The sequence below is a fragment of the Erpetoichthys calabaricus genome, chromosome 6 (genome assembly GCF_900747795.2).
Source record: "Erpetoichthys calabaricus chromosome 6, fErpCal1.3, whole genome shotgun sequence".
In the NCBI taxonomy this organism is placed as follows: domain Eukaryota; kingdom Metazoa; phylum Chordata; class Cladistia; order Polypteriformes; family Polypteridae; genus Erpetoichthys; species Erpetoichthys calabaricus.
Window position 1 is genome coordinate 30,585,700 of NC_041399.2, and position 26,855 is coordinate 30,612,554.

At 36.9% G+C, this 26,855-nt stretch overlaps 1 protein-coding gene across 2 annotated transcripts in view; it reads right to left on the minus strand.

Annotated features, from left to right (window-relative positions):
- Positions 1-26,855, minus strand: part of hnf4g (hepatocyte nuclear factor 4, gamma) — a 154,160-nt gene that overhangs the window by 30,829 nt on the left and 96,476 nt on the right. For both annotated transcript variants that reach the window (XM_051929319.1, XM_028803448.2), the window contains exons 3-4: positions 24,398-24,492; positions 17,653-17,759 (exon numbers count right to left, since the gene is read on the minus strand). In XM_051929319.1, coding sequence (XP_051785279.1) covers positions 17,653-17,759; positions 24,398-24,492 — 202 coding nt within the window. The remainder of the gene's footprint in view (positions 1-17,652; positions 17,760-24,397; positions 24,493-26,855) is intronic.

Sequence of the window (26,855 nt, forward strand, 5' to 3'; positions counted from 1 at the left end):
ACTACCACACAAACACCTTGTTCTAAGTGGAATGGTTGTTGAAAGACTTAAAGAGATACAAAATTATATCGCTGACAGATGAATAGATAAAGTAAAAACTTCAGGATTTTGCTCACACACTGGTAGGTTTGTTGCTGACTCTTCTTGCTTTCCCTTGACAGTTTATCGTACACTTTCTCCACATTTATTTCCTTTCCAAGATTTTTGCAATCTTTGTTCAGTATGCACAGGGACAATTGCTGTGCACGTGGAAATGAGGTACCATGTTATCAGACTTACAATGAAGTGTATAGTGTCACTTGGGTGACAACACTTAGAATTATGGAATTATTTTCTGGCTAATTTAGGTTAGTTTAATTCATAGCAGTGCTTTTGTGCCTTTGTAGAAAAATGGCAGATGAAAAAAGAAAAAGGGGTCTGGCAAAGAGATTGGTTGGGAGTATTACACCCTCCACACAACAAACCACCCAGATTAGGACCCGAGTGCAGCAGGTGACACCTCAGCACCACAATAAACAGTGTGAGGGTTTTTACGACAGCTGGAGTGCCAGTCCTGCCACCAACCCCAGAGTTTTCCCTGCAAGTTGGGGGACATGCTTACAGGACTGGATGCAGATTAAGGTCATACCCAGGACGGAGCAATTGCAAGTTAAGGGCCGTGCTCAAGGGCCCTATGAAGTAGAGTCACTTCTGGCATTTATGGGATTCAAACCATTTCCAATTGCTGACGCTGATACCTAGCCTCAGAGACACCACTCCATCAAAAGGAATTTTTAAAAAATACTAACAAGATCATAACCCAAAAGTCAAAATGATCATAAATTACAATCAAAAAAGAGCCAAAAATCAAAGTCAAAAGAACTTTAGCTAGGAGTCAAAAAAAAAACAGAGATCAAAGAGCAATAAAATCAAGCGATAGACTCACTGGTAAGGATTACATCCAGAAACTTGGACAACGATGTTCCTACACTGTCATAGTTTTAACTGGCAATATTGTGATATCACACAATCAAATGATTGTCAAACCCTCTCAGAAACGTTAAACAAATGGTGATGCCGAAGAAAATGGCAGGGTCTGTACTGTTGTTAAAATGGTGAGAAAAAAATATTATGTATTAAGTATTTGAACAAAACATAATGTGTTATTATCAGGCAAAGATGCTTGTGAGAGGTATTTTGATTGCAATAATTAGTCAAGTAGAGAAAAGCCAAAAAGCTCTAAAACATCTAAACAGCAAGCAGAATGCATATTCAGGTGTTAAGGATCAGTAAACTCAGACATCTCTGTGGAAAATTTTTTTTTTTTTAAGATTTTTTTTTCTGTTTATTTGTTATGAATATTCTTAGTTTTATTTTCATGAACATGACCATATGTGTGTTTTGGATGAATTCTTTAGTGTGAGGAAGATACTGGTATTTTAAGTATGTCACACCGCCATTTGGCTACTTACTTGTTGGTAAATTGCCAAAACACAGTGGCCTGTTGCTACAGAATGCCTCTGAAGAAGCACTACAATCACATCACGAAGGCTCCACTATGAAACCCAGTAGAAAACTTCAGCTCTTTGCCCAAGATTTCGGATTTAAACCATAAACAGGAGCTCATTGTGCTAGTTATTCTGGTTAAGGACTCATAACTTTCACAATTCAGTTCATCCATCCATCCATTTCCCAACCCGCTGAATCCGAACACAGGGTCACAGGGGTCTGCTGGAGCCAGTCCCAGCCAACATAGGGCACAAGGCAGGAACCAATCCCGGGCAGGGTGCCAACCCACCGCAGCAATTCAGTTCATAGTTTTGTTTTTTTTTTTTGTTCTGGTGATATTCTCATAATTTTGGTTCTGACCCATGGCATTTCTTGTTTTGATTTTACTAACAGTTTAGCCCTCTAGATTTTGCTTTTGATAATAATACTTGTGTAGTTTAGATAACTGCTTTTTTTCCCAGTCACATCTCCCACACCAGATATTTTCATCACATTTTTTGGTTGCTCACAATTAAATCTGTGTACTGTATGGAAAGAACATTTGAAATTAAAAAAGCAGGGTTAGGGTTATGTTTCATGAAGGAAAAGTAGAGTAACAAGCTTGTAACAAGCTTAAAAGTACCATCTCCAGACAGAGGAGCAGCTTCAGCGACAGATTGCTGTCACCGTCCTGCTCCACTAACAGACTGAGGAGATTGTTCCTCCTCCACACTATGCGATGCTTCAATTCCACTCGGGGGGGTAAACATTAACATTATACAAAGTTATTGTCTGTTATACCTGCATTTTTATCACACTTTAATTTAATATTGTTTTTTATCAGTATGCTGCTGCTGGAGTATGTGAATTTCCCCTTGGGATTAATAAAGTATCTATCTATCTATCTATCTATCTGGAGGCTGAAACCATTGTAACGGAGATTCTACTCGGGGGAAAAGGGTAGTAAGTTAAAATTTTATAGACACGTAGTAAGAGACAGCAATTACATAACTCATTAAATTCTTAATACAAAAGAAGCTAACTTTTTCCTTCCTAAAATCGTGATGAAGTCATGGCAGTGACAATTCTCCTAGATGTCTGGGTTCATGGACGCTCATTTCAACTTCTTCAGCACCTTAAATTCAAAAGCCTATACCACTTGCACATGTTTCATTTAAGCTAGATGACCTTTAATATACTGGATAGGTGTATCTGTAGGACAGGTGATAGCTTATTTAACAAAATTATATGATAAAACTGTCCTCATTCATAATGTTTAACAATATTCACAAAAGTACAAAAACCTCATAATAAAAAGCAACAATGCTGAAATTAGCAACAAGCTGAGAAAAACCTAGAGTATAATATTTTCATAATTTAATACTATAAATAATATAATAAAATAAACTGTATTTATGTATATCTCAAAAATAATATGACATTTTAGAAATACACAATCCTCTTTGTATCTAAGTATATAATATAAATGAATTGGGTTGTTCCATAAAAGATGGCTGAAAAGAAAAGCACAAAGTTTTGGCTGTGTTCATATGTAAAGCTTCTTACAACAAATGAGCCCCACCTCAGTGTGAATATCTTGTATAAATCAGAAATCCAAAGACCCAGAGACAGGACTCAAAGCGTGCATTAAAGACCTTGCCATGCAGAGAGATGATTAAGAAAGCAGGATAATATTATCAAAAAAGGTAAGAAAAGGGTCACTGTAATAGATCAAATATAAACTGTGAACACCAAACAGACAGTGGATTAGAACAGGGGGGAATTTACAAAAGTAATTGCTGGTTGTTTTTAACTCCGTATATCAAAGCAGCAGCAAGAGGGGAAGCCTGTCTTGACTTGATATGCTTTAATAATCAAGTCAGAATTCAGAACCCAAGGATTATTGAACTATTAGGATCTAGTGATCATAACGAGTTTCAGAATGTTTTGGCAGAGCAGATCAGGGAAAAAGAATAAAACTATCAAATTTAATTTTGAAAAGGTAAATTTCGAACAGATGTGACAAAGCCTTATGGGAATAAACTGGGATGAACTGTTAGGTGTTGAAACAGTTGACATGCAATAAGATACATATAAGGGAACACATCACACAATCCAGAACAATTTTAAACTACAAGTAGAAATCAGTAGGATAAGTAATAGATCTTCATAGTGTGTGACAAAGGGGATAAAAAATAAATTACTCATAGGCAGCTCTGTAATATCTAAATGAAAAATAACAATAGAGTTTACCATAAAGCTTATGACAGCAACTAACAATTAAAAGAAAATACATAAATTGCAAAAGGAGTTCACATGTAGGCTTACATACATTTATATTGAATGCAACGTATTTCAGATGGAAAATATAATTCTATATAGGCACCTCCACCGCAGTAATATTTTTGGTGACAATAAAAGGAACACGTGCTATAAAAAGTGGCAAATGTATCTCCTACATTCTGCATTGTTTGTGTCTAGTATACTGTATAGAATTTGCTTACATTAAAATTGAAGATAATTCAAAAGGCTTTACCAAAAGCCAATATGATAAAACTGTCCTTATGCTCAGTTGTCAGTTCTTTACACATCACACATAACTGAAGAAGCACGATATTATTGAGCCCTCACATCAAGTCCCTTCAAATCTCAACAAGTGATGATTGTATTATAGGATGTCTTCTGAAATTCATAATAAATGATATCTGCATAAAATTTTGAATACACTGCATTTGAGCAAAAAGGTTCCAAAACACTATTGGCCACATATTTAGATGATAGACCAGTTCATTACATTTTGGTATACTTGTAATAGTGGAAGTGTAGATAGGGACTGGTAGATAATGATATAAAAAGATATTAAAACTTGTTTCTTAAAGTGGCAGTTAATTGTACCTCCTCATATTTTGCATGTGCAATCTCCACAAATGAGCTCCATTTTTTGCAGGGTGGCAGCAGACAAATTTCTTCATTCTTTATTTAAAACATTAGAATGTTAGAACAATCTAGATGAGAACAGGCCATTCTGCCTAATAAGGCTTGCCAGGTCCAACAAAACTTGCCAGTCCTATCCACTTAATTTTTCTAAAAAAAACATCAAGTCGAGTTTTGAAAGTCTCTAAAGTCCTACTGTCTACCACACTACTTGGTAGCTCAGTCTATGGTTCTCTGTATAAAGAAAAACTTCTGAATGTTTGTGTGAAATTTACCCTTAACAAGTTTCCAACTGTGTCCCAGTGTTCTTGATGAAATCATTTTAAAATAACAGACTCAATCTATTTTACTAATTCCATTCATAATTTTAAAAATGTCAGTCATGTCTCCTCTTAATCTTCTTCTGCTTAAACTGTAAAGGCTCAGCTCTTTTAATCTTTCCTCCTAACTCATCCCCTGTAGCCCTGGAATCAGCCTAGTCGCTCTCCTCTGGACATTTTTTAGCGCTGCTGTGTCCTTTTTGTAGCACTGGAGACCAAAACTGCCCACAGTTCTCCAGATGAGGCCACACCAGTGCAGTGCATTCTAAAGCTCAAGTATAACCTTCGTGGACTTGTACTCCACGCATCAGGACGCCATATAACCTCACATTCTATTAGCCTTCTTAATATACGTCCTTTATTTATGGCAGCACATCACTTGCACGGCAATGAGATGAATGTTATGTTAATCAGATAATGTAATGATAATAGCTTACTGTAGTATGTGACAAGTATATTTAATAATTATTATGTCATCGTGATTTATGCTTTAATTGTTTGTGTAAATGTATGGGTGATTTTGTGGTACACTTGCATACTCACTTACCAGTTTAGCTTGCATATACTGTATACACGCATATAAAATCATTTTATGCTTATACTGGGAATATGAGAAACTACTGTATATGATATGCAGAACATTTGTACTGCCGCTTGTTTTTTATTTTATACCTTGACCTCAAGAAGTAGCTGAAAGTTCAGAGATCAAGGAATCCTGTGGTCACATTTAACATCATTATAATTAAAATATGTTTCCTGACAACACCAGTTTGAAACACTTGTTTCGATGATGGGGTGTTATGGTTTGGCCAGACGGTCAGGAGTGTGCAATGCCAGACATCACTACCGGGACTGTAAAAAAATTTCAGCGTCATGAACTTCCTGGTTTATCCAAATTTATGGATTCAGCTTATAAAAAATCTCTAGCATTATTTCTGTGCATCAATTTGACCCCTGGTTATGAACTCTTTTGTGTCTTTTTGACCACGTCTTTCGGTTTATGCTCTGGTCTACATGTATATCCTGGTTTTCTTTCTACGCTCTCAAATTACAACTTTGATTTTGTACACTGAGCTTGTTTTTTAGATTCTCGACCTCCTGGAAGTTGACCTTGACTAGCTGATACATTTCCTTTTCTCCTGATTCCATTTTCTTTCAAAACTACTGTCACCCTGTACAGCCAGTATCATTGGGATCATTTTTAACGAGGGACCTTCTATGAACAAAGATCACAAAGATTAAAAGTCAAGCTACTTTCCTTTGTCTTGTTGAAACTGTATTATAAACCATACATAAGCAAGAATATGTCATTTTTTTTATTCAGTTCGTTTTATTGTGCAATGCTTAGAATAACATTCTATATTATTTTTTCTGATAAATGTCACATTTTATCATATAATTAGGTGATGTTTTTCTTATCTTTGTAAACTGTTTGAAAATTATTAAAGGTGGTCATGCAGCTTTATGATATTTTTAAGTTAACATTTTATTGTGATAGAAGCACTATACATTAGAAAGACAGCTTAACACAACAAAATAATACTGAATAAAAAGGGAAATATAATGAATAAATATGTATTTAAGCAGGATGTTGTAACACGTCTCACCCTGCATAATCAAATATTTTAAGCTTTACACTTGTTCTAAGATGTATGTATGGCTGTTTTCACAAAATACAGTCCTTTTTGTTCAAATTTTCATTTTTCGTGTACTAATCAGTAATTTTATCTTTGTTTTCTCTTTCTTGTTTCTTGTGACAGCACTCTGCACTAACTTCACCCTAAAATATAATGTAGCCCCTTTCGGTTCTAGAAAAGATTAAGTAAATTCTTCTGTGATGACACCTGCAGAACCGAACATCTATCCATCCATTTTCTTAACCCACTTATCCAGGGCAGGCTCACAGGGAAGTGAATCTTCAAGAACATTTAGTCAGTAAATGTTTTATGCTTGTAGAATGCCTTGGAAATCCTTGATATTCATATTTTCTGCATGGTTTAAGAATGATGGAGCTTTTGTTTTCCTCACCTCCCACATACAGTACATCAAAATCGGAGCTCTGTATGTATTCGAGACTCAAAAACTACCTGTACTAAAATATCATTTATTTACCGCCACCTCTCTTAGGGATTTTTCTATTTATAGTTTTTATTTATTTTTGTAATTGTAATATTTTTGAGCTACACTCTTTATATTAAACGTGCTACAGAAATAAATATTGTAATTGTTGTTATTAGAACAAAACATGATCATATGTTACGCAACATGTGATAGCAGTCCTAACCAATAATTTAATGGACTAAAACTTCCTCATTTCTGATTCAGTACATTCACTGCATTTTTCAGACTTTTTTCTTACAATCAGATCGTGTTTTCATTTCAGTTTTGTTTAACTTACTATAGTAAATCTGGATAACTTGCATCTTTGCATGTTGAGATCTGTAGGTCCTGAAAAATGGCAACTAGGCATTGTTTCTTTAGTTTTACAGGAGTTCAGTAGAATAGCATAACTGGCTTTTATAAGGTCCACGTTAACCTTTAATTAGAGTGAAAGCGTGACTGTGACTAGTTTGGTCAATTCAGTGTCAGATGAATATATTTTCAGAAGTGTAATTTTCACGTCCCATCAGAGCATGAAATCCTGAAGCACATTCTCAGCAACTGCCCAAAAACCCTGGCAGATGGTCACTACAACTGGCACCATGATCAAGTTTTCAAAAATAATGTGTAGTCCTACAGCACAGCAATATCTAGAAGCAACCAAATAATCTTGTTCTTCCATGACTGTGATCACTTTCATTAAAAGTCGAGATAAGCTGCCTCCCAGCACAAGAAGACCTACCAGAATATTGCTCACAGGTTGACATTGGAAAATAGCTGTGGATGTTTAAAATGCAATCCCTACCTTCAGACCAGATCTTTTGCTATGGGCAGACTCTACGAAACACACCATCCTAGTAGTAGCTGACAGTGCCTTGAGAGGACCACCTTGAAGAAGCCTTTGAAAGAAAACTCTCCAAATACAAAGAGCTAATCACTTAGTACAAGCAGTCTGGATGGACATCAAGGTGCTTGTCTGCTAAAGGTGGATGCAGGGGCTTCACAACAATCAATAGCCAGAGCCCTCACCCTATTGGACATTGAAGGACAGATAAAGGGAAGAGTCACCAATGCATCAGAGGGGGCCACAAGTGACTGTGGCTCAAAAGAACAGAATCTTGGACTCACTGTAATTATCTTTTTGCCAGCTGGACACAAGCAGAGGTCTGATCAGTAGGGAGGATGATGTTGAACTCCCAAGGATCCCAGGTCCTCTACTGAAGATGTGTCAAGCTGTAGCATCAGAAAATGTATGCGTACACCATCACATGTTTTGAAAAGAAAAAAATGGAAATAGTGTGAACTCTTTGTGTGTGTTTTCTGAAAGAAAAAAGGGGTGAAACACAACACTGAAAGCTGCCTGACTACGGAGAGTAACAAAATGTGTCACATCGACACAATGTGATTTCTTCTTGCACAAATTGCCTTCATTCCATACTTAGGACATAATTCAATTACTGAATCTTTGATTTTTTTTTAGTATATGTACATCAAGCACTTTTTTGTACTGATAGACGTGTTTACACTGTATTTAGAAAGTACAGAGTGCATGCAAAATCTTATTAGTAGAGTAGTGAAGAATCAGTGACTCAAATGATAAGTGCATGTTTATAATACCAGTATCATAAAGTAATTTAGATAAAAGTATGACAAACAAGTTGGGTAAGTTAGCTGAGGATGGAAAATTAATGAATGTATTAGGAAAATCAGTAAGAGTATTTTTACAAAAGACATAAAAGTCAAAAAGAGCTCATAGTTAATCTTACATTTAAGATGATTCCTCCCTCTGACCCTGTACTGCACTGTGAAAATGTATGTGTGATAACTTTGTTCAAACCAGAGTCCGAATCTCTCAACTGGATGTTGTCTGTTTGTCGACTGCAAATTCTTCCCGGTCTCTGTGGGCTTCCCCTGTGTACCCCAACATTTCTCCACATCCCAAAAGATGGGAATTTTAGGCTAATCTTTGGTTCCAAATTAACTAAGTGGGTCCAGTGATGAACTGGTGCCACATCCTGAGCTGGTTTTCCCCTTGCGCCTGATGTTGCCAGGAAAGGCTCTGGCCCTCTGCACCCCTGAATTAGAATTAAGTGGGTTTATGTTACACTATATGACAAAGTTATCTCATGGTGCTTCACAAATAACCCAATCTGACAGAATACTAAACACCTTTAGGACAGTATGGTGGCGCTTTGGTAGCGCTGCTGCCTCACAGTAAGTAGACCAGCGTTCATGTCCCGGGCCCTCCCTGTGTGGAGTTTGCATGTTCTTCCTGTGTCTGCGTCGATTTCCTCCAACAGTTCAAAGACATGCAGATTAGGTGAACTGGTGATCCTAAATTGGCCCTAGTATGTGCTTTGGGTAGATGTGTGAGTGTTTATGAGTTCACCGTGAGATGGACTGCCCAGAGTTTGTTCCTGCCTTTCTCCCTATGCAGGCTGGGATAGGCTCCAACAGACCCCCGTGACCCTGTTCAGGACTAAACAGATTAGAAAAAGGACTGACTAAATACTTTTTAAAACACCTTATAGGATAAAACAATCAGCCACAACATCAAAACCACTAACAGGTCAAGTGAATAACATTGATTATCACATTAGAAGGGAACATGTCAATGGGGTGGAATATATTAGGCAGCAAGTGAACAGTCAGGTCTTGGAGGTGATGTGTTGGAAGTGTAAGGATCTGAGCGATTTTGGCAAGGGCCAAATTGTGATGAGCATCTTCAAACTGGCAGGTCTAGTGGGGTGTTCCTGGTATTCAGTGGTTAGCACCTACCAAAAGTGGTCCAAGGAAGGACAAACAATGAACCAGTGAAAGGGTCGTGGGCACCCAAGGCTCAAAGACTGCATGGGGAGCAAAGTCTAGCTCATCTGGTCTGATCCCACAGAAGAGCTACTATAGCACAAAGTGCAGAAAAATGTAATGCTGGCCATGAGAGAAAGGTGTCAGAACATACAGTGCATCGAAGGTTGCTGTGTATGTGGCTACGTAGCGACAGACTGGTCAGAGTGTCAATGCTGACCCCTGTGCACTGCCAAAAGTGCCTACAATGAACATGTGAGCAACCAGAAGTGGACAATAGAGCAACGGAAGAAGGGGGCCTGATCTGATGAATCACATTTTCTTTTAAATCACGTGAACGGCTTGGTGCCTGAGGAAGTGATGCCAGAAGGATGCACTATGGGAAGAAGGCAAGTCAGCTGTGGCAGTGTGATGCTCTGGGCAATGTTCTGGTGGCAAAATTTGGGTCCCGAAATTCATGTAGATGTTATTTTGACAGGTAACACATACCTACAGACCACATACACCCCTTCATGGAAGGTATTCCAGGAGGATATAATGTGCCCTGCCACCTTGCAAAAATTGTTCAGGAGTGGATTGAGGAACATGACAAAGAGTTCAGGGCGTTGACTTGGCCTGCAAATTCCCCAGATCTCAATCTGATCGAGAAGTAGGCAGCTTGGGAGGCAACCCCTCCAAACAGAAAGGTCAGCATACTGTACAGTAGAAAAGGAAATCAACATTTTGTTCAAGTTTAGTTTATTTTGATACTTAGTGCTCCCTTTGTTCATCTTTAGCGTATGTGGCCTGAGCAATAAACACACCCTTTTGGGCACACATTCGAACTGTAGCACTATTTTTCAGGGTGTGGAAAAACATTAGCAGGCAGAATCTTTCTTGCACATTAAAATTACTTGAGAAACATGTGCTTTGTCCTTTTGACCTCTTAAGTAAATGCAAGCTAGACTATTGAGCATGAAAATTCACGTTAGCAAACATGAGAACCGTTTTGATGTGAACAAGCCATTCAGCCCAATATAGCTTGGCAATCCCTATTCATCTAACTTTTGAACAATAAAGTACAGTCAAGTTCTGAAGGTCCCTGAAGTACTACTGTCCACTACAAAACTTGGCAATTATTTCACATATCTGTGGTTCTCTGTGTAAAGAAAAGCTTTACTTTAAGTACTACAAAAATGTACTGCACAAATGTATCTGTTACTCATATACTGCTGCGTAACAAGACCTTAACAAAGGCTTAGCAAAAGCAAAGCACGAGTAAAGTGGCTGTTCATCTCTGTTCAGTATGGCATATTAAGAGCCTTTGATAAACCAGTAAAATGTATTGTGAACATAAAGAATTCACAGATCTTATACTTAAGTAGGCAATATCAAGAGAAATTTAAGAATGTCTCACTTAAGCCACGTCAGACCATTCCAAAGTGCGGTTATTTTAGCAGGCCACATTGCAGAGATGATAAGTCATATTGTTGATGCTTTCTATGAGTTACTAAGACCAAAAGAAGCATTTGTTACGGCCTTGTTGCAGAAGATTACACTGAATTAGTAATAGATGGATGTTTTCAATTCCTAAAGTGTTACCAAACTTTCTAACATCCATCCATCCATCCATTGTCCAACCCGCTGAATCCGAACACAGGGTCACGGGGGTCTGCTGGAGCCAATCCCAGCCAACACAGGGCACAAGGCAGGAACCAATCCCGGGCAGGGTGTCAACCCACCGCAGGACACACACAAACACCAAGCACACACTAGGGGCAATTTAGAATCGCCAATCCGCCTAACCTGCATGTCTTTGGACTGTGGGAGGAAACCGGAGCGCCCGGAGGAAACCCGCGCAGACACGGGGAGAACATGCAAACTCCACGCAGGGAGGACCCGGGAAGCGAACCCTGGTATCCTAACTGCGAGGCAGCAGTGCTACCACTGCTCCTCCGTACCGCCCAACTTTCTAACATTTCTGCAAAATATAATCTTAACCAGCTATCATCTCTGCCACTCTGCTAATTCCTTTCATAGTATCAAATCTCATTTTAGCCTTTATTTGCTGAAACCAAAAATATTCCACTTTTAGTTTCACCTCATAACTCATACCATTGCACTTGGAGAATCAGCCAAACTGCTCTTCTCAGGGCCATCTCTAGTGCTGTTATATCTTTTTCGGAATACAATGACCAGAACCAAACAGTACATTTCAGATAAGGCTTTACTAGTACATTTTCTTACCCTATAATTGATCTGCGCTCAGAGCATCATGATATGTAACCTAATATCAAATTTAGCTTCTGAGAACTGTTTGCATGTGGCTAGTGACTGTTCACCACAAATCCTAGTACTTCTTGCAAGATGTGCTTTCAAGTACAAAACCCTGTATTCTTAATTCAAATCTAACATTTATACTTCCTGCATATAACACTTTACACTTCCATCCATCCATCCATCCATTACCCAACCCGCTATATCCTAACACAGGGTCACGGGAGTTTGCTGGAGCCAATCCCAGCCAACACAGGGCGCAAGGCAGGAAAAAAACCCTGAGCAGGGCGCTAGCCCACGGCAGGTCATGCACACACTAAGCACAATTTAGAATCGCCAATGCACCTAACCTGCATGTCTTTGGACTATGGGAGGAAACCCACGCAGACACGGGGAGAACATGCAAGCTCCATGCAGGGAGGACCCGGGAAGCGAACCCGGGTCTCCTAACTGTGAGGCAGCAGCGCTACCCACTGCGCTACCATGCCACCCCACTTTACACTTACTGACATTAAATTTAACTTGCCACCCATCTGCCCATGGTAGTGTTTCTACTGACAGACAAAATCTGCTGTTCTGCCTAGCATAGGGTCATCAATTAAAAAGTGTCATGTCTCCTGCACTAAGTTCTCAGGGTCACCACATTTAAAATTGACATATTTCAAACATTTTTCTCCCCCAAACCCCTTGCTTTCTGTGTTTGAGACTCATTTGTCACCATCTACATAGTGTGTCTTGATCTCCCACTTTTGTTAGTTTAATCAGAGAGCAGTCTTATGTGGTATTGTTTCAAAATATTTTTGAAAATCAATATAAATAATATCATATGTACCTCTCTTGTCAAATGCTCTTGTTGCTCTCTCTTAAAATTCCATCATATTACTGAAACAAGATCATTTCATCCAAAACCACGCTGACTGTTCACTAACACACCTGTAATTGTTGCTTAATCTTTGTGGACTTTCGGGAGAATGGTACTCTCCCTCCTCTCCCCCTTTACATCGATGGAGAAGAGGTTGAAATTGTTACCTGCTTCAAATACCTGGGGGTACATATTACAAATGACCTCTCTTGGAGCTACTATACGGCCTATCTGGTACAGAACACCCACCAACACCTCTGCTTCTTGAGAAGGCTGTTCTGTGCCCCTCTATTCTGACCTCCTTTTACAAGTATGTGGTAGACAGCACCCTCACCTCCTGTATTACGGTGTAGTACAGCAGCTGCTTGGCTGCAGACAGGAGAGCACTGCAACAGGTGGTTAATTCTGCACAGCAGAGTATCGGCAGCAGCCTATCAGTATCATAGATATTTACACCAAGTGTAAACGTAAAGCCTCCTCCATTACTCATCCCGCACATGGACTCTTTGCCTCACTCCCATCAGGCACAGCTTATGGACTAGTACTAGCAAGTTGAGGAACAGCTTTTCTTGGATTCTATTATACTAATGAATACAACATCACTAAATCTGATTGTAAACTCTGTGTGACTTATATTACACTTTGCATTTTGTTTCCGTAGCCTCATGTAATTCGCTATTTGCTGCTACCTTTTTTACTTACTACTACCGGTAATTACAGGACATAATTTTTTTAGCTATTGTTACTTTACTTCTGTATTATTATTATTTTGTTCTGTCTTATTGTGTTTAGCTGTGATACATTTATCACAAAGCTTTAGAGGTTAAAGGGCTACTTATGGGGTACTTTATTACTATGAACTTTTTTATGGGGTTGTGCACACTGTTTAATTACCGGGACTTGAGTACTGAATTTCGTTTCTGCTTATGGATGTTGGAATGACAATAAAAGATCCTTGATCCTCGATCTTTACCTTAATAATTGCTTCCATTCATTTATTTGTGATACACATTAAGCTTACTGGCTTATAGTTACTAGGATTGCCTTTTTTATATAATGGTTGAACTAGTTTCTAATCTGTTGGAATTTCAACATTGTCTAGTGATCTCTGAAAAATGTGCATGATGGGTTAATATACAGTATGTAATTAGTAACTCTGGGAAAATTCTTATGCATTTAGAAATATTTATCTGATTTCATTATTTTCAATCCTAGCACTTCTGTCTTTAGTATGTCCAAATCACTGAGTACTAATGATGACCAAACACCACTAAATTCAGTTTTCCCCGAATTCAGCAAAATCGCAAAAATGTTTGGGGACTTTGCCGAACTCAGAGAAATGCATTGAAGTCAACGAGGTACAAAAAAGAGAATCAGTTTTGAGCGGATTATAAGTGTTTAATAAATGTCAGCCAACTATGCTGCAACAGTTATTGTGGCCAAAATGGTGACCTGAGCTGTGAGCCAGCAGTGCTACGCACTGTGCCACTGTATCTGTAAAATTAAATATCAGAGCAGTACATTTCTTGCAGACAGAAAGAGTGAATTTACTAAAGCTTGCCCCTAACAGATTTAACGGCAGGTACTCACCTCTCTTGAGAAAAATTTTTTGACAGCTGTTTTGTGTTCACTGCAACTACTAACATATAAGCACAACACTAAATCATCCGCACAACAGTCAAGGTAGACACATGTACTACAAATATATGAATTTCCCCTTGGGATTAATAAAGTATCTATCTATCTATCTATCTATCTATCTATCTATCTATCTATCTATCTATCTATCTATCTATCTATCTATCTATCTATCTATCTATCTATCTATCTATCTATCTATCTATCTATCTATCTAAAAAGACTTTACCGTTACACGCTTACAACCTCCTTCTACTCAATCATTTTATGTTTAAACAAATTTGTAGATTTTCTAGTCATTTTTAAGGACTTGTGTAGGGGTGGGGGCTGCCAATGCCCCTTCCAACAATGGCTGCTACAGCTCTGTGATGTCATACTAGCCTTGCAAAGCATCATGGGGTGCCAGGTAAAAAAAAAGTTTGTGTATGAATGGCTTTGCTGCAGATTTTCAGGTAGATATTCAACAAACAAGGTCACAAGTGAATAAGGTGTATTTACTGCAAAAAACACTTTGGCAAATTTTGATGATGACTACTACGGAGTACCAATAGTTGTTCTTTTGTCTACTGGGAGGTTATTGACTTCCTCTTACATGAAAACGTCCGAAAGCATTTGCTATTCCAATTTCGTCTTATTTAATTTCAATCTCGCGGTTCCATTTACACCTCACCTCCTCCTTGGCCATTCTGTTACTCCTAAAATATTTACTGCTAAAGAATCTCGTCATGTCATCATCAGCATTATCCATGATATTTTACTCTAATTGCTTTTTAACTTCCCAGTGCCCGTTTTAACTTGCTTTCATTTGCTCATAACCCCTATGATTATTAACTGTACAGTAAATCAGTTCAATTCAGTTTATTTTTCTTCACTGAATGTTGCGACAAGTTCTCAGGTAAAAAGCAAATGCATAGTTTACAAAAATTACTGATTACACAATAAGTTCATATAATGATAGATTTGTTTAAACAGACAGAAAAACAAAGTATTTTGAAATTTTTAAACATAAATACTGCAATACTGTGCGTCGGTGTGAATTAAGTGTTGGCCAGGTGACAAATGAGGAAAGGAAAAAAGTTCAGCACTTTCACAACTCTTATATCAGTGCATAACCAATACTTAAATTGTATGTTATTACTTAACAAAATTATTAATAAGATTCAGGACAGTAATTTACTTATAAACCCAAATGAAATAGTACTCCTCCACAGAAGATACAGGGAGATTCACTCGAAAGAGGCCCCGAATATTCTGTAATAACTCTCACAAGGACGAAATAATCAGAATGAAACAACGTGCAGTGTGTTCCTCAGTATATGGAGTTTCAAACAAGCTGGGATGGATGCCCCTGCATCGGAGCGATGAGGTAGGCGCTAGACAGCCGTTAACCTCTGCTTGCAACTTCTGGGTGCCTACCGCCCGTACCCCTTCACTCAGTCACTCGACTTCATATCAGGATGGTGGTATACAGTATTGAGCAGCGCATCTTCATGGTGCAAACCTATTGCGTCACCAGTTCGTTTAAGTGATGTCAGAATCAACTGAATGATTGTCAGTTAAGGGAAGGTTACTTCCAGCAATGTGTCACACATCGGCAAGGAGCATGGCAGAAATCGAGTCCTTATTCGGCAACAGGGTGATTTCAAATGGGCTTTGGCCACCACGGACACTGGATCTGACACCGCCAGACTTCTTCCTTTGGGGTCTGCTCAAAGGAAAAGTCTATCGGAATAAGCCTTGCACTGTGGAAGATTTGAAGGAAAACATCCAACGTGAAATTGCTGCTATTCCCCCTGAGATGCTTGCCGATACATTCAGGAACATGGTGCGCTGTGTCAAAACATGTCTGTCAGAAAACGGAAACCACTTCCAGCATCGCATGTAACGCAGTCGATTACACAGACAGTACGTCAAGGTATAGAGCATAAATTTTTGGTTCAGATTGCTTTATTCTAAGGGAAGTTACAACAGGATATTTGGGGCCTCTTTCGATTTAATTTCCCTGTACAATGGAACAACCTAGTTATCATACATGTTCTGCTTTACTTTTACGCAATTAATTTTCCAATTTATACTTGACAAATATACAGTCATGCGCTAATTTATAGCCAACTGAGTTAAGGCAATTTGTGCTTACTCTTGAAGGCCATTGGAAAACGATAGTGTAATATTGTTCTAGAAATTGCCAAAACCATCCGCAGTGGTAAATTATTATTATTATTATCTGCGGTGGGCTGGCGGCCTGCCCGGGGTTTGTTTCCTGCCTTGCGCCCTGTGTTAGCTGGGATTGGCTCCAGCAGACCCCTGTGACCCTGTAGTTAGGATATAGTGGGTTGGATAATGGATGGATGGATGGATATTATTATTATTATTATTCACATTGTTTTATATATTTTCTGACCCATGGAGGGCCCTTTAAGGTTTGTTTTGATCAGTGCTGCTCTACGTCGTTAATTCTTATGCATTCGGTCTAAAACACCTTCATTACAGAGTAAGGCCTACAGGGACCTGGCATGTGGCCGCCAAGACATGAAAAAGGGTTTGTGCTACATGGTTAAAAGTTAAAGAATGCGTACCAGTGACCCACACTTGATCGACAGTGCCTTAACTGCAATGACCAGTAAACTTGGTGACCAACACACTGCATGACCAATTTGACATACAGCCAAATGGCCAGTCCCAAATGGAGCCATAAGTCAGAGCATGACTGTATTTATACTGTATTTGTTCTTTTACCAACTCTGGTTATTGTATTGTATGTCTATTTTATCTTTTTCAAAATATGTCTTTACATTAATGTAACTATATCAAAATATAAATACATCTACTTTGTATAAGGTCCTTGTACTGCAAATCATCCATTTGCCTAAAAATATAACAGGATATACAATTCATTTGTATAAGAATTTGTATAATTCATTTGTATAAGAAACAAGTGACCTTCCTTTAGTAAACCCCATGCAAGGGTCCATTATTAATACATAGCTATAGTACATCTGCTTCCAACCATATTAGAACAATTCAAGAACCGGCAGCTTTGCAGTGTAAAGTTCAGTGCCTTAGCTGCTTTCATCACTGCTACGCTGGCCTGAGCAAAGTAACTCAAGGAAACTGCAATTTACAAGAGCTTCTCTAAGTGAAAGCACATTAATGAGTCATTGAATAGACAGATTAAGAAAGGTCCGTGCCCAGCTGAGTCAGCATGTCTGGAAGCACGCAGAGTGCTGTTAAAGACACATAAACATTTAAGATAATAGTGCTAAAATTTACCTGCTGGGAAAGTGTCTCCGCTTGAGCCAGTGCAGTGATAGAGGGCAAGCTGTTATTCTCATATGTGTTTCTTCTTGAGCTTATACGATCTCTTTCATTTTGGACAGCTGGATAAAAAATACACTACGTTACTGATTAAGTAAAAATTGAAACATATATTTAATTAGCATAAGAACAGCATGAATATGTAACAAGGCAGGTTAGTGGTGAAGTGGTAGCACTGCTGCCTCACAGTTACTGTCTATGGGGAGTTTACACGGTGTCTCTGTGTTTTTCCAGGTATGCTGGTTTCTCTCCCACATCCCAAACATGTGTGTGTCAGGTTAATTAGTGACTGTGACTTAGGGTGGCCTTTGAGGACAGTTTCCTGTCTTGGGTAAGTTATGTGTTCAGTGCTGCTGGGAGAGGCTGAGGCCGCCAGTGACGTTAGATCTGGATTAGGAGAGTTCGACAAATAAGACAAACATACAAAATAAACAGGTGAATATTCACCTTACTTAATAAGTTTCATTTGTGAAGTATTGTTAATAATTTGGTTAGCACGGTAGCATTGTGGTATTACTGCTGCCTCACAGCAGGGAGACTGCAGTTTGTGTCACGCATGTTCCTTACATGGAATTTGTATGTTCTCTCCCATTTGGGTTTCTCTAAGGTGCTCCAGTTTCCTCCCACAGTCCAAAGACATGCAGGGTTGGTGAATTGGTGTTGGCACTGGCACCATACAGGTGTTATTCCTGCCTTGTGCCCCGTGGTTGCTGGGATATACTCCAGCTTCCCCACAACCTTGCCCATGGATAATATGGTTTAGGAGAATAAATGGATGGATGAATGAATAATAAAAATGTATTACACTAAAACATACTATATTACTGTATTTAGTTCAATGTATATTAGTTTTTTGTAATAATAGCAAACCATTCATTAGAAAATGAAGGAAAAAATCAGTTTTAAACATAAAATACATTGTACATGCATTATACGTGTTTGCTGAAAATATGTCCATCCATCCATCCATTTTCCAACCCGCTGAATCCGAACACAGGGTCGCGGGGGTCTGCTGGAGCCAATCCCAGCCAACAAAGGGCACAAGGCAGGAACCAATCCTGGGCAGGGTGCCAACCCACCCTGACAATATGTAATTTCTGAAAATAAAGGAAACACTGGGATACAAATTCTTTCAAATTTTCAGGTGCTTCTACACAGGTGGGGTCACATACATACTTAAAAACTTTCATGTCCTAAAATAGAATACAAATAAAAACCAAGTTAAAAATGTAATAATTTACAAATTCTGAACCCATATGTACCATGTCCTTAGGGATTATTAATACATGGGCTGGTAGTAACCATGCTTTAATTACAATAAACTTTTCTGCCCACTAGTAAAGTTGGTTGCAGCTACATTAAAGTTTTTGAATTTCCAGAACACATCAGGTCATAAGCTTTTAAGCTTTAAAAATACGACCATTTTGAAATAAAACCTACAAAAAGTGAAATTAAAAGTAAGTACATTATTAAAACTGAATAAAATACTAATGTAGTGAGACAATGTTTATTTAGCTATGCATTTTCTTCACAATTTAATAAATATTTTGTATGTAATGCTGAAGTTTTCAAAAGTGAATGATTATTTATTTCATAACTGCTTTTTTCTTTTGTCATTTTGACTCAAATGAAACGCCATAGGAGCAGATTGGGAGGCAGCACTGTAGGCAAGTCCCCTGGATTACAAGACAATGCAACCAACAGACACAGTTGAATTGTCATGTAAATACAGACCAGGAGTTATTATTTGAGTTAAAAGTTATACTGCAACAACGCTGTAACTTTTGTATTTTTAAATAGTGAACAAAAAAGAATATCATGGGAGTGTTATTAAGGTAGCATATGAATTTGACACTTATTTTTATTTTCAGACACTCCTGTAAATTACCCAGGGACATCTTAAATTCCTCCTGGCCTTAAAAAATTTTCAACTTCCTGTCAGGTGGCTTTATGTATGTTTAATAATGCTCTGAAATAAGTTTCTGTTACAGTTGATATGGGCACTTATCAACTCATCAATTGCAGGCAGCTCTACCGATGACAACTGATACCTACATGTGCACATCTTCAGCTATGCAAACCAAATGAAGGTGAAGAAGAAATTGTCAGGGATTTAGAATTTTACATACTAAGACCACAAAATCACCACTAGACATTAAAGAAAGAGTAATGTATGTACGATTGTCCAATATACCAAGTTGGGAGCATGTACTGATACAGCCAGTTACTGAGAAATCATGACAAACCAACAAAAAGCTATGTCTGCCCAACAGCTTTTCTTGGTGGATGTAAGCAGGCATCAAATTGAGTCAGCCTGAAAAACATAGTTCATGGTGGGTCTACAGCACAAAACTGGATGGGGCACTTTTGTGTCTGCTAAAAAAACAAAACGATGCACATGGAGGTACTAATCAGCTCTCTGTTTGGTAAGTGGTATACAATGTCAGAAGTTATTGGCAAGCATGGACACAAAGCTTGCAATCAAGCTACTTTCAGAAGAACCAGTCTACTGAAAAACCAAACAGTCAGATCTCAGTCATGTTGGACTGAAAAATGAGCAGCGAACACCAAAGAAAGCAGACATCTATGAAAGTCAATGACAGAGGCCATGATGTACTGTGGTGCCCAGTGTAGTGATCTTGGAGTAGACAGTGAATCTGTGAACCCACAGTACCTTCTATCTTTAATGAGATTACCAGCCAACCATAATGAACTATTGAAACAACACCTAGAACAACCAAAACTGAAAAATACCAATTCCTGTCTATGACTTATAATATTGCTCGTGATTTACATGTCAAAAAGTATGACAGCATTATGTTTAAGCATTCTCAAATATTGGCTTCTATTTTAGTGGTATTTCACAGGATTTATTTATTTAATCCACTTATAAACAGAAACATTGGCTACATTTTGCTTTGAAATTAACACTAATTTGACGGTTTTAAGAATTAGAATAAGAGATAAAGCTATACACAATATAATACAAAAAAGTCCTTATTTCAATATCTACCTCTATCTTGCATCTTTATTAATTTTAACCTTTTTACAAGAAACCATTAAGCCAGCGAAATATATAACATATGTTGAAAATGAACAAAGCAGAAGCTTGCACGACCAAATGTAGTAAGAAAATGAATACAGTAATATGCATTCTGCATCTGCCTCAACATCAAAATCTGTGCCCTGTATATGAGTTATCAAAAATGGAGATGCTAGTGTTTGTTTATTACTATCTACTATTTTAAGAAGTACCTACTTACTGTGTTCATTTCTACATGTTGCGTGACTTTATGCTATATGGTGCTTGAGGATATGTGTGTAAAATTCAACTTTGTAAAATCTAAAATGTCATCTGTACATGGATGTAAGGGTAAACAGTGCTAAATTAAGAATACAAACATCCATACAAATGTACAATATGTGTTAAACAGAACAAGTAACAACCAGGCAATGCTTGGTAGAATGTTTCACTGGAATTTTAATTTCTCTAAACAATGTTAGCAAGAGTGACACTAACTAAGCTGAAAAAAATTCCATTGGATGGCCACCTGGACCCATATCTTTTCCATTCTGCAGTGAGTTTATGGCATCTCTAGAAGCATCAAGCTGTGGTATTTGTATTTTATCAAAAATAAAATCCTTGGCTTGAGCCTATTCTTATTTACAATGCGAAACATTAAAGGACTTGTATTGTTTCTTAAATATGCTTTTTTTTTCTATCTGCCCCCTAATTTTACATCCTGCTGCATTGTTAATCTCTATTATAGCACTTCTGTTTATACAAACTTCCTGTTTATGTATTGGTTCAGCTAAAATTTTATCTTCCCTTTTTTCCATGCTCATAATAATGTTGACTTGAAACTAAGTTATTCTGTTTCTCTTCTAGTCATAAGATTAAAGAGGAGTGCTGGATTTGGTGATGTTGCATATTCTTGATCGATTTTGGAAAAACTCTATAATCAGTTCTAATACCTTTCTAGTCTTCTATTTATTTTTATGTGAAACATTAAAAATAGTTTTTTCCTTTCAAGGTATCTTGAGTGTTTTCCAAATATTTCTGCAGCCTATGAAGAAGCTTTTTCCTCAAAAAATATTAATCTGCAAACTATGTGTGCCTGTTAAAGACAGGTAATTAAATAAGATAGAATACATCAAGAAGTATTTGATATTTGCCTAGTGCTACCTCGATCGTATTCACGTAAAGCCCGCTTCTTAGACTTTGTCATTTCAAGGTGCCATGCTCACCTCCTGTCCGCTTTTTGATGACCACCAAGGGTAGATGGGCCTTCATTATCCACTGTGTATATTTAACAGATTTTACGATCTAGCCTAACATTTTATTTGCCTTTTAAATTTCTTCTGCATATTACCTAGAAATGATCAGAATTTTATATCTTGCCATTTTCATTAACATTTTACCTACATGTAGCAGTTTTCCATTTAAAACTGGAATTTTCCCAGTTTTGCAGATTGTCTAGGTGTTTTGGAATTGTTTTTACTGCCCCCTCAGTGCCTGCTGCCTCACCAATTGCAATATCACATATTGGCCATATCACAATCTATGTCATAAATAAAAATCAGAAAAAGTAACAATTCAAGGACAGACCCCTGAGCGACTCTAATGATGACCTCATTCTATGTGGAGTGTTCTTCTCTTATCTTTGTCTCTTGTTGACTAACCAACTTCAAATCCAGTTTTGTAAGATATCTCTGGTGCAACTGGCTTTTTGTTTCCAAATTATTTGTTAGTGTTGAATTCTAGTAAAAGCTTTTACAAAATATATGTAAATTAAGTTATTTGCTTTGTTTTGTCTATTATTGAGCTGCTTGTTTGTCAGCACCTTTCTCTCATAAACCTTTCCTAAATGAAAAGTATTCTTCTAATTTATTTCCTTTCAAAGTTTCCATAAGTTTGTATAGCATAAAATTTTGATTATTCGGGTCCATTTGGTTCCCTCTATACGAAAGTGACTGCTTGACTATAGTATAACTATAGTTTTATTTTCTTTTTTTCTGTTTTAAAAATTGAAAAGTCAGAGCTTGTTTTTACTTTAAATCCAAATTACTTTTTTTTTAACAAATACTTAGTAACATATTTATTTAGCTCATTCACTGTTTGCTTCTCTTTTTCAATGGTTTCCCGTGTGTGTCTGTGTTTTTAATTTAATTCTTCTTTTTTTCTTTTTGGAGTAGCACTAAAATAAACTATGCATTGTTTGTTTTGGCTTCAATAGCAATTGTTTTTTGCAGTTTCTCTTTTGGTGTTATGAATTTTCTTTTTCTTTTTGTGATGCCCCCATTTTAGAGTTCAATGTTTTGATGTTTTAACCTATTTGCACTGTTCCTTAATTTTCATGTCTTTGGCAATTCTTTCTTTGTCTTTGTTGTATTTATTTAATTATTGTGAATCAGGATGTTGTGTGTAACCTGTGATCACTGCACGCACATTCTGGCTGTGAATCAGGTTAACCTCCAAATCTTCTGTGCTATGACTTGTGATGTGCCACGTCATACAAACTTCTGTAAAGAACTAAGACAGAAACCCTGAGCAACTTTGTTTGTTAACGTTTATTATTAACAGGCTGAAATGTTAAGAAAGAAAACACAAAATATGAACGTTCAAGCTCAGTCCATACAGTTTCTCCTCTTACAGTTACACACAATGAACACTGGGAAAGGTTCCCACTGATGACATAACATAACACGGGTAACAGATTAGGGAAATACAACGGGAACACAACAGGAAAACATACAGCATAACAAATATAATGAGGATTTGGTGAAGCTCTAAATGACTAAAATGAGTATTTTAGACACCTGTTACTTGTGTATCAATGAAGATGTAACTGAGCGTGATGGAATAGTGTCCTGTTCTTAGGTGACCCGTCTATTGTGAAAAAACTAACAGAATGTGCACTGGTGCTTTGTGAGGTTTTCTTCATCTAGGAGATTTAAGATAAATGGACATTTCAGGAAAAATACAAAATGTTACAAGATAGAAGGTTTCAATGACCTTATAGTGTCCAGCCTGGAATTTCTGGTATTTGTAACTACTACAATAACTCTGATTGAGCAACATTTCTTGTACAGGATGTCAGATATTAAAGGATTAAATTATACATTTTACAATAAACAGAATTATTTGTCTTTCTCACATAAAATGTATACATTGTCCAATTATATTATATTATATTATATTATAATATATTATATATTATATTATATTATATTATATTATATAACTATATTGTGATGATTCTACATAAAGTAGTTACATATCATTTTCATATAGATTGTTAACATATGATATAAATGAATGGTGCAATATATTAATTTTACTTTTTTATTTATTTCTGAAAGCTACTTATTCCAGTAAAGGGTTTATCCTAACAGCATGGTTGACAATAGTAAAACAGGACGTCAGTCTAGCACAGCACAAACTAAAGCCACACAGAGATGATTTAGGGTCCCCAGTAAGCCTGACCTACAAGTCGTTTGTTGCTAAAAGAAACTGGAGTACTGAGACCAAAACCTCACAATGAATGAACAAATACAAGTGTGACCAAACTGGGATGTTTACCTACTTGGAGCTGTGAGCCAGCATCATTAAAGAATGTACCAGAATGCAAGCTGACACACAATTAAAAGAGAAATATGAAACGCATCATTTATTATTTTTACATGTAGAATAATTTACCTTCTTTTTTCATTCCAGCCCGAAAACATTTGTGTAGTCTGCAAAATCTGCACTGATTCCTCTTGTCTTTGTCAATGACACATTGACGGTTAAACCTAAATGTCAAAATACATAAAAACAACATGTTATGTTTTATTCTCATTAACAAAGCCACACTTGAGCTGCTCATATTTAAATCATTTCTCATCCAGATTTCAAATTTACTGAGCAATTCTGCATTTTGCTACTGAATAAATGTGAAAATAATGGCTCCTTAAGTTTACTGAATATTTACATTTGAGACTTCCTTAGTTTATTTAATAATTTGTTAGTGCTATACTATATTACTAAAGTAAAAGTAATATTAATATACAATTTTATCATAAAGAAAACATTTCATGTTCATACAGTTTATCACTAAAGCATATTAGGTACATTAAAAACATGTTCTTAGCAGTTAAAAATAACGGTCCACTGACATATACAAGAATGTTGATGTATTTTTCTTGTACGTTAATGATCAGTTTGTCAAAAAATGAAAATGTATACACAGATTCATTTATTACACAAGTACATTTTGAATACCTGCTTTTTAAGGTGACAGAAGAACACATTTGTCATGTTGTGAATTTCCCCTTGGGATTAATAAAGTATCTATCTATCTATCTATCTATCTATCTATCTATCTATCTATCTATCTATCTATCTATCTATCTATCTATCTATCTATCTATCTATCTATCTATCTATCTATCTATCTATCTATCTATCTATCTATCTATCTATCTATCTGATAGATAGACAGCTATGAAAGTCACTGCTGATTCATTCACAGAGCCATGTGAAAAAGTAAATAGACCTTCTTTCAGTTCTTTAGCTTTACATTTTGGGCCAATGCTAACAGGTAGTCCACACCATATCCTAATATTAGATAAACCTAACCTTCAGGCAACAAACAAAATGACATATTTTACTTTGTCATATTTAATCAAAAAACAATTGCCAATAATGCTGAAGCCACCTGTGAAAAAACAACTACATCCTTCCTGCTACAGTTAGATCAGTTGATATTCAGTAGACCTACATGAAAACAGAATCTTATCAGGTCGGTCTGAATTAATGACGTTTGTGGTAACATCAAGTCAGGAACAAATGAGATGTGTAGTTGTCCCAGAAACGCTGTCTTTTTTGCTTACCGATGTAGGAAGTCTTTTCATTTCAAAACTATCTGAATCTATCATTCAGCACTATGAACTAGTATATGATTTACATTTGGAAGCATACCAGGCACCAATCTTCCAATAAGTGTCTAAAAACTCACCCAAATATCAGACCATATGGTAGTCCAAGTAGTCACAAAGTAGGCAAAAACTACATTCAGGGATCTACAGACCTCTGAAAATGTAATAAATGTTGTGATCCTTGGTCCTTATATTATCAAAAGACTAATCATGTGTGACGTTCATCGAAGAGGAACGAGGACAAAATGTTGCTCTCCAAAAAACAAAAAACACATTGCAGCATAACTTAGATTTGCGATGTTGCATCTGGACAAACAAGAACGTTTCTATAACAATGTCAAAAAGCCCATAATTGTTCTTTGGTACAGTATTTATAGAAACAAAAAAATACACACCACAAACGTCTCATGACAAATGTCAGGTACAATTGTAGAGAAGTGATGACCTGGAATGCTTTGGCAACAAAAACCTTCTTTATACCAAAGTATTCTAGTGAAATTTGAACATTATCTGTTCTACTGATACAGAAAAAGCTTTATCATGCAAGAGGACAACGATCCTAAGCACTGAATCTACAACTAGACAGCCGAATAAAGGTTTTAGAATAGTGAAGTCAAAGCCCAGACCACAACTTAATGGAGATGCTGGGACAAGACCATAGGGGAGATTAGCTCAACCGAAGGCCCTGAAGAAACACCAATAAACAAAAGGAGAGTTATATGGACAATTGTAAGAAAATTCCTCAAATACTATATAAGAGACTTAAAAAGCTAATACAGAAAATGAATACTTCAAATTATTACTGTTAAAGTTTGTTCTACAAACAATTGGATGATGGCAAGTACTTCCTTTTTTACATTTTGTAATATCTGGTTGGTAATTTAAAAAAATAATAAAACTGAACTGAAAAGGAGTATTTACTTAACCATTTTTCACACGGCTGAATATACATGGTGAATCTATGAATTTACTATGTTTCTGGGAAACTAACTGTAAAACACACTGTAATACTGCCTCTGACCACACTTATGTACAGTATACTGGCAACACTTAATATACTGAAGTCAAATGCTATTTTTATTTGCATTACACCTCTATTAAAATGTGAAATACCAATGAAAATCAATTAACGAAAAGTTGGTATTTGATCTTTATATACAGTAGCCTAGAGTTGGCTTTTTTTTGCTTCCCTCTATAAATTGTTTTGTTGTTGTATTACAGTATATTGTGATGGTGTC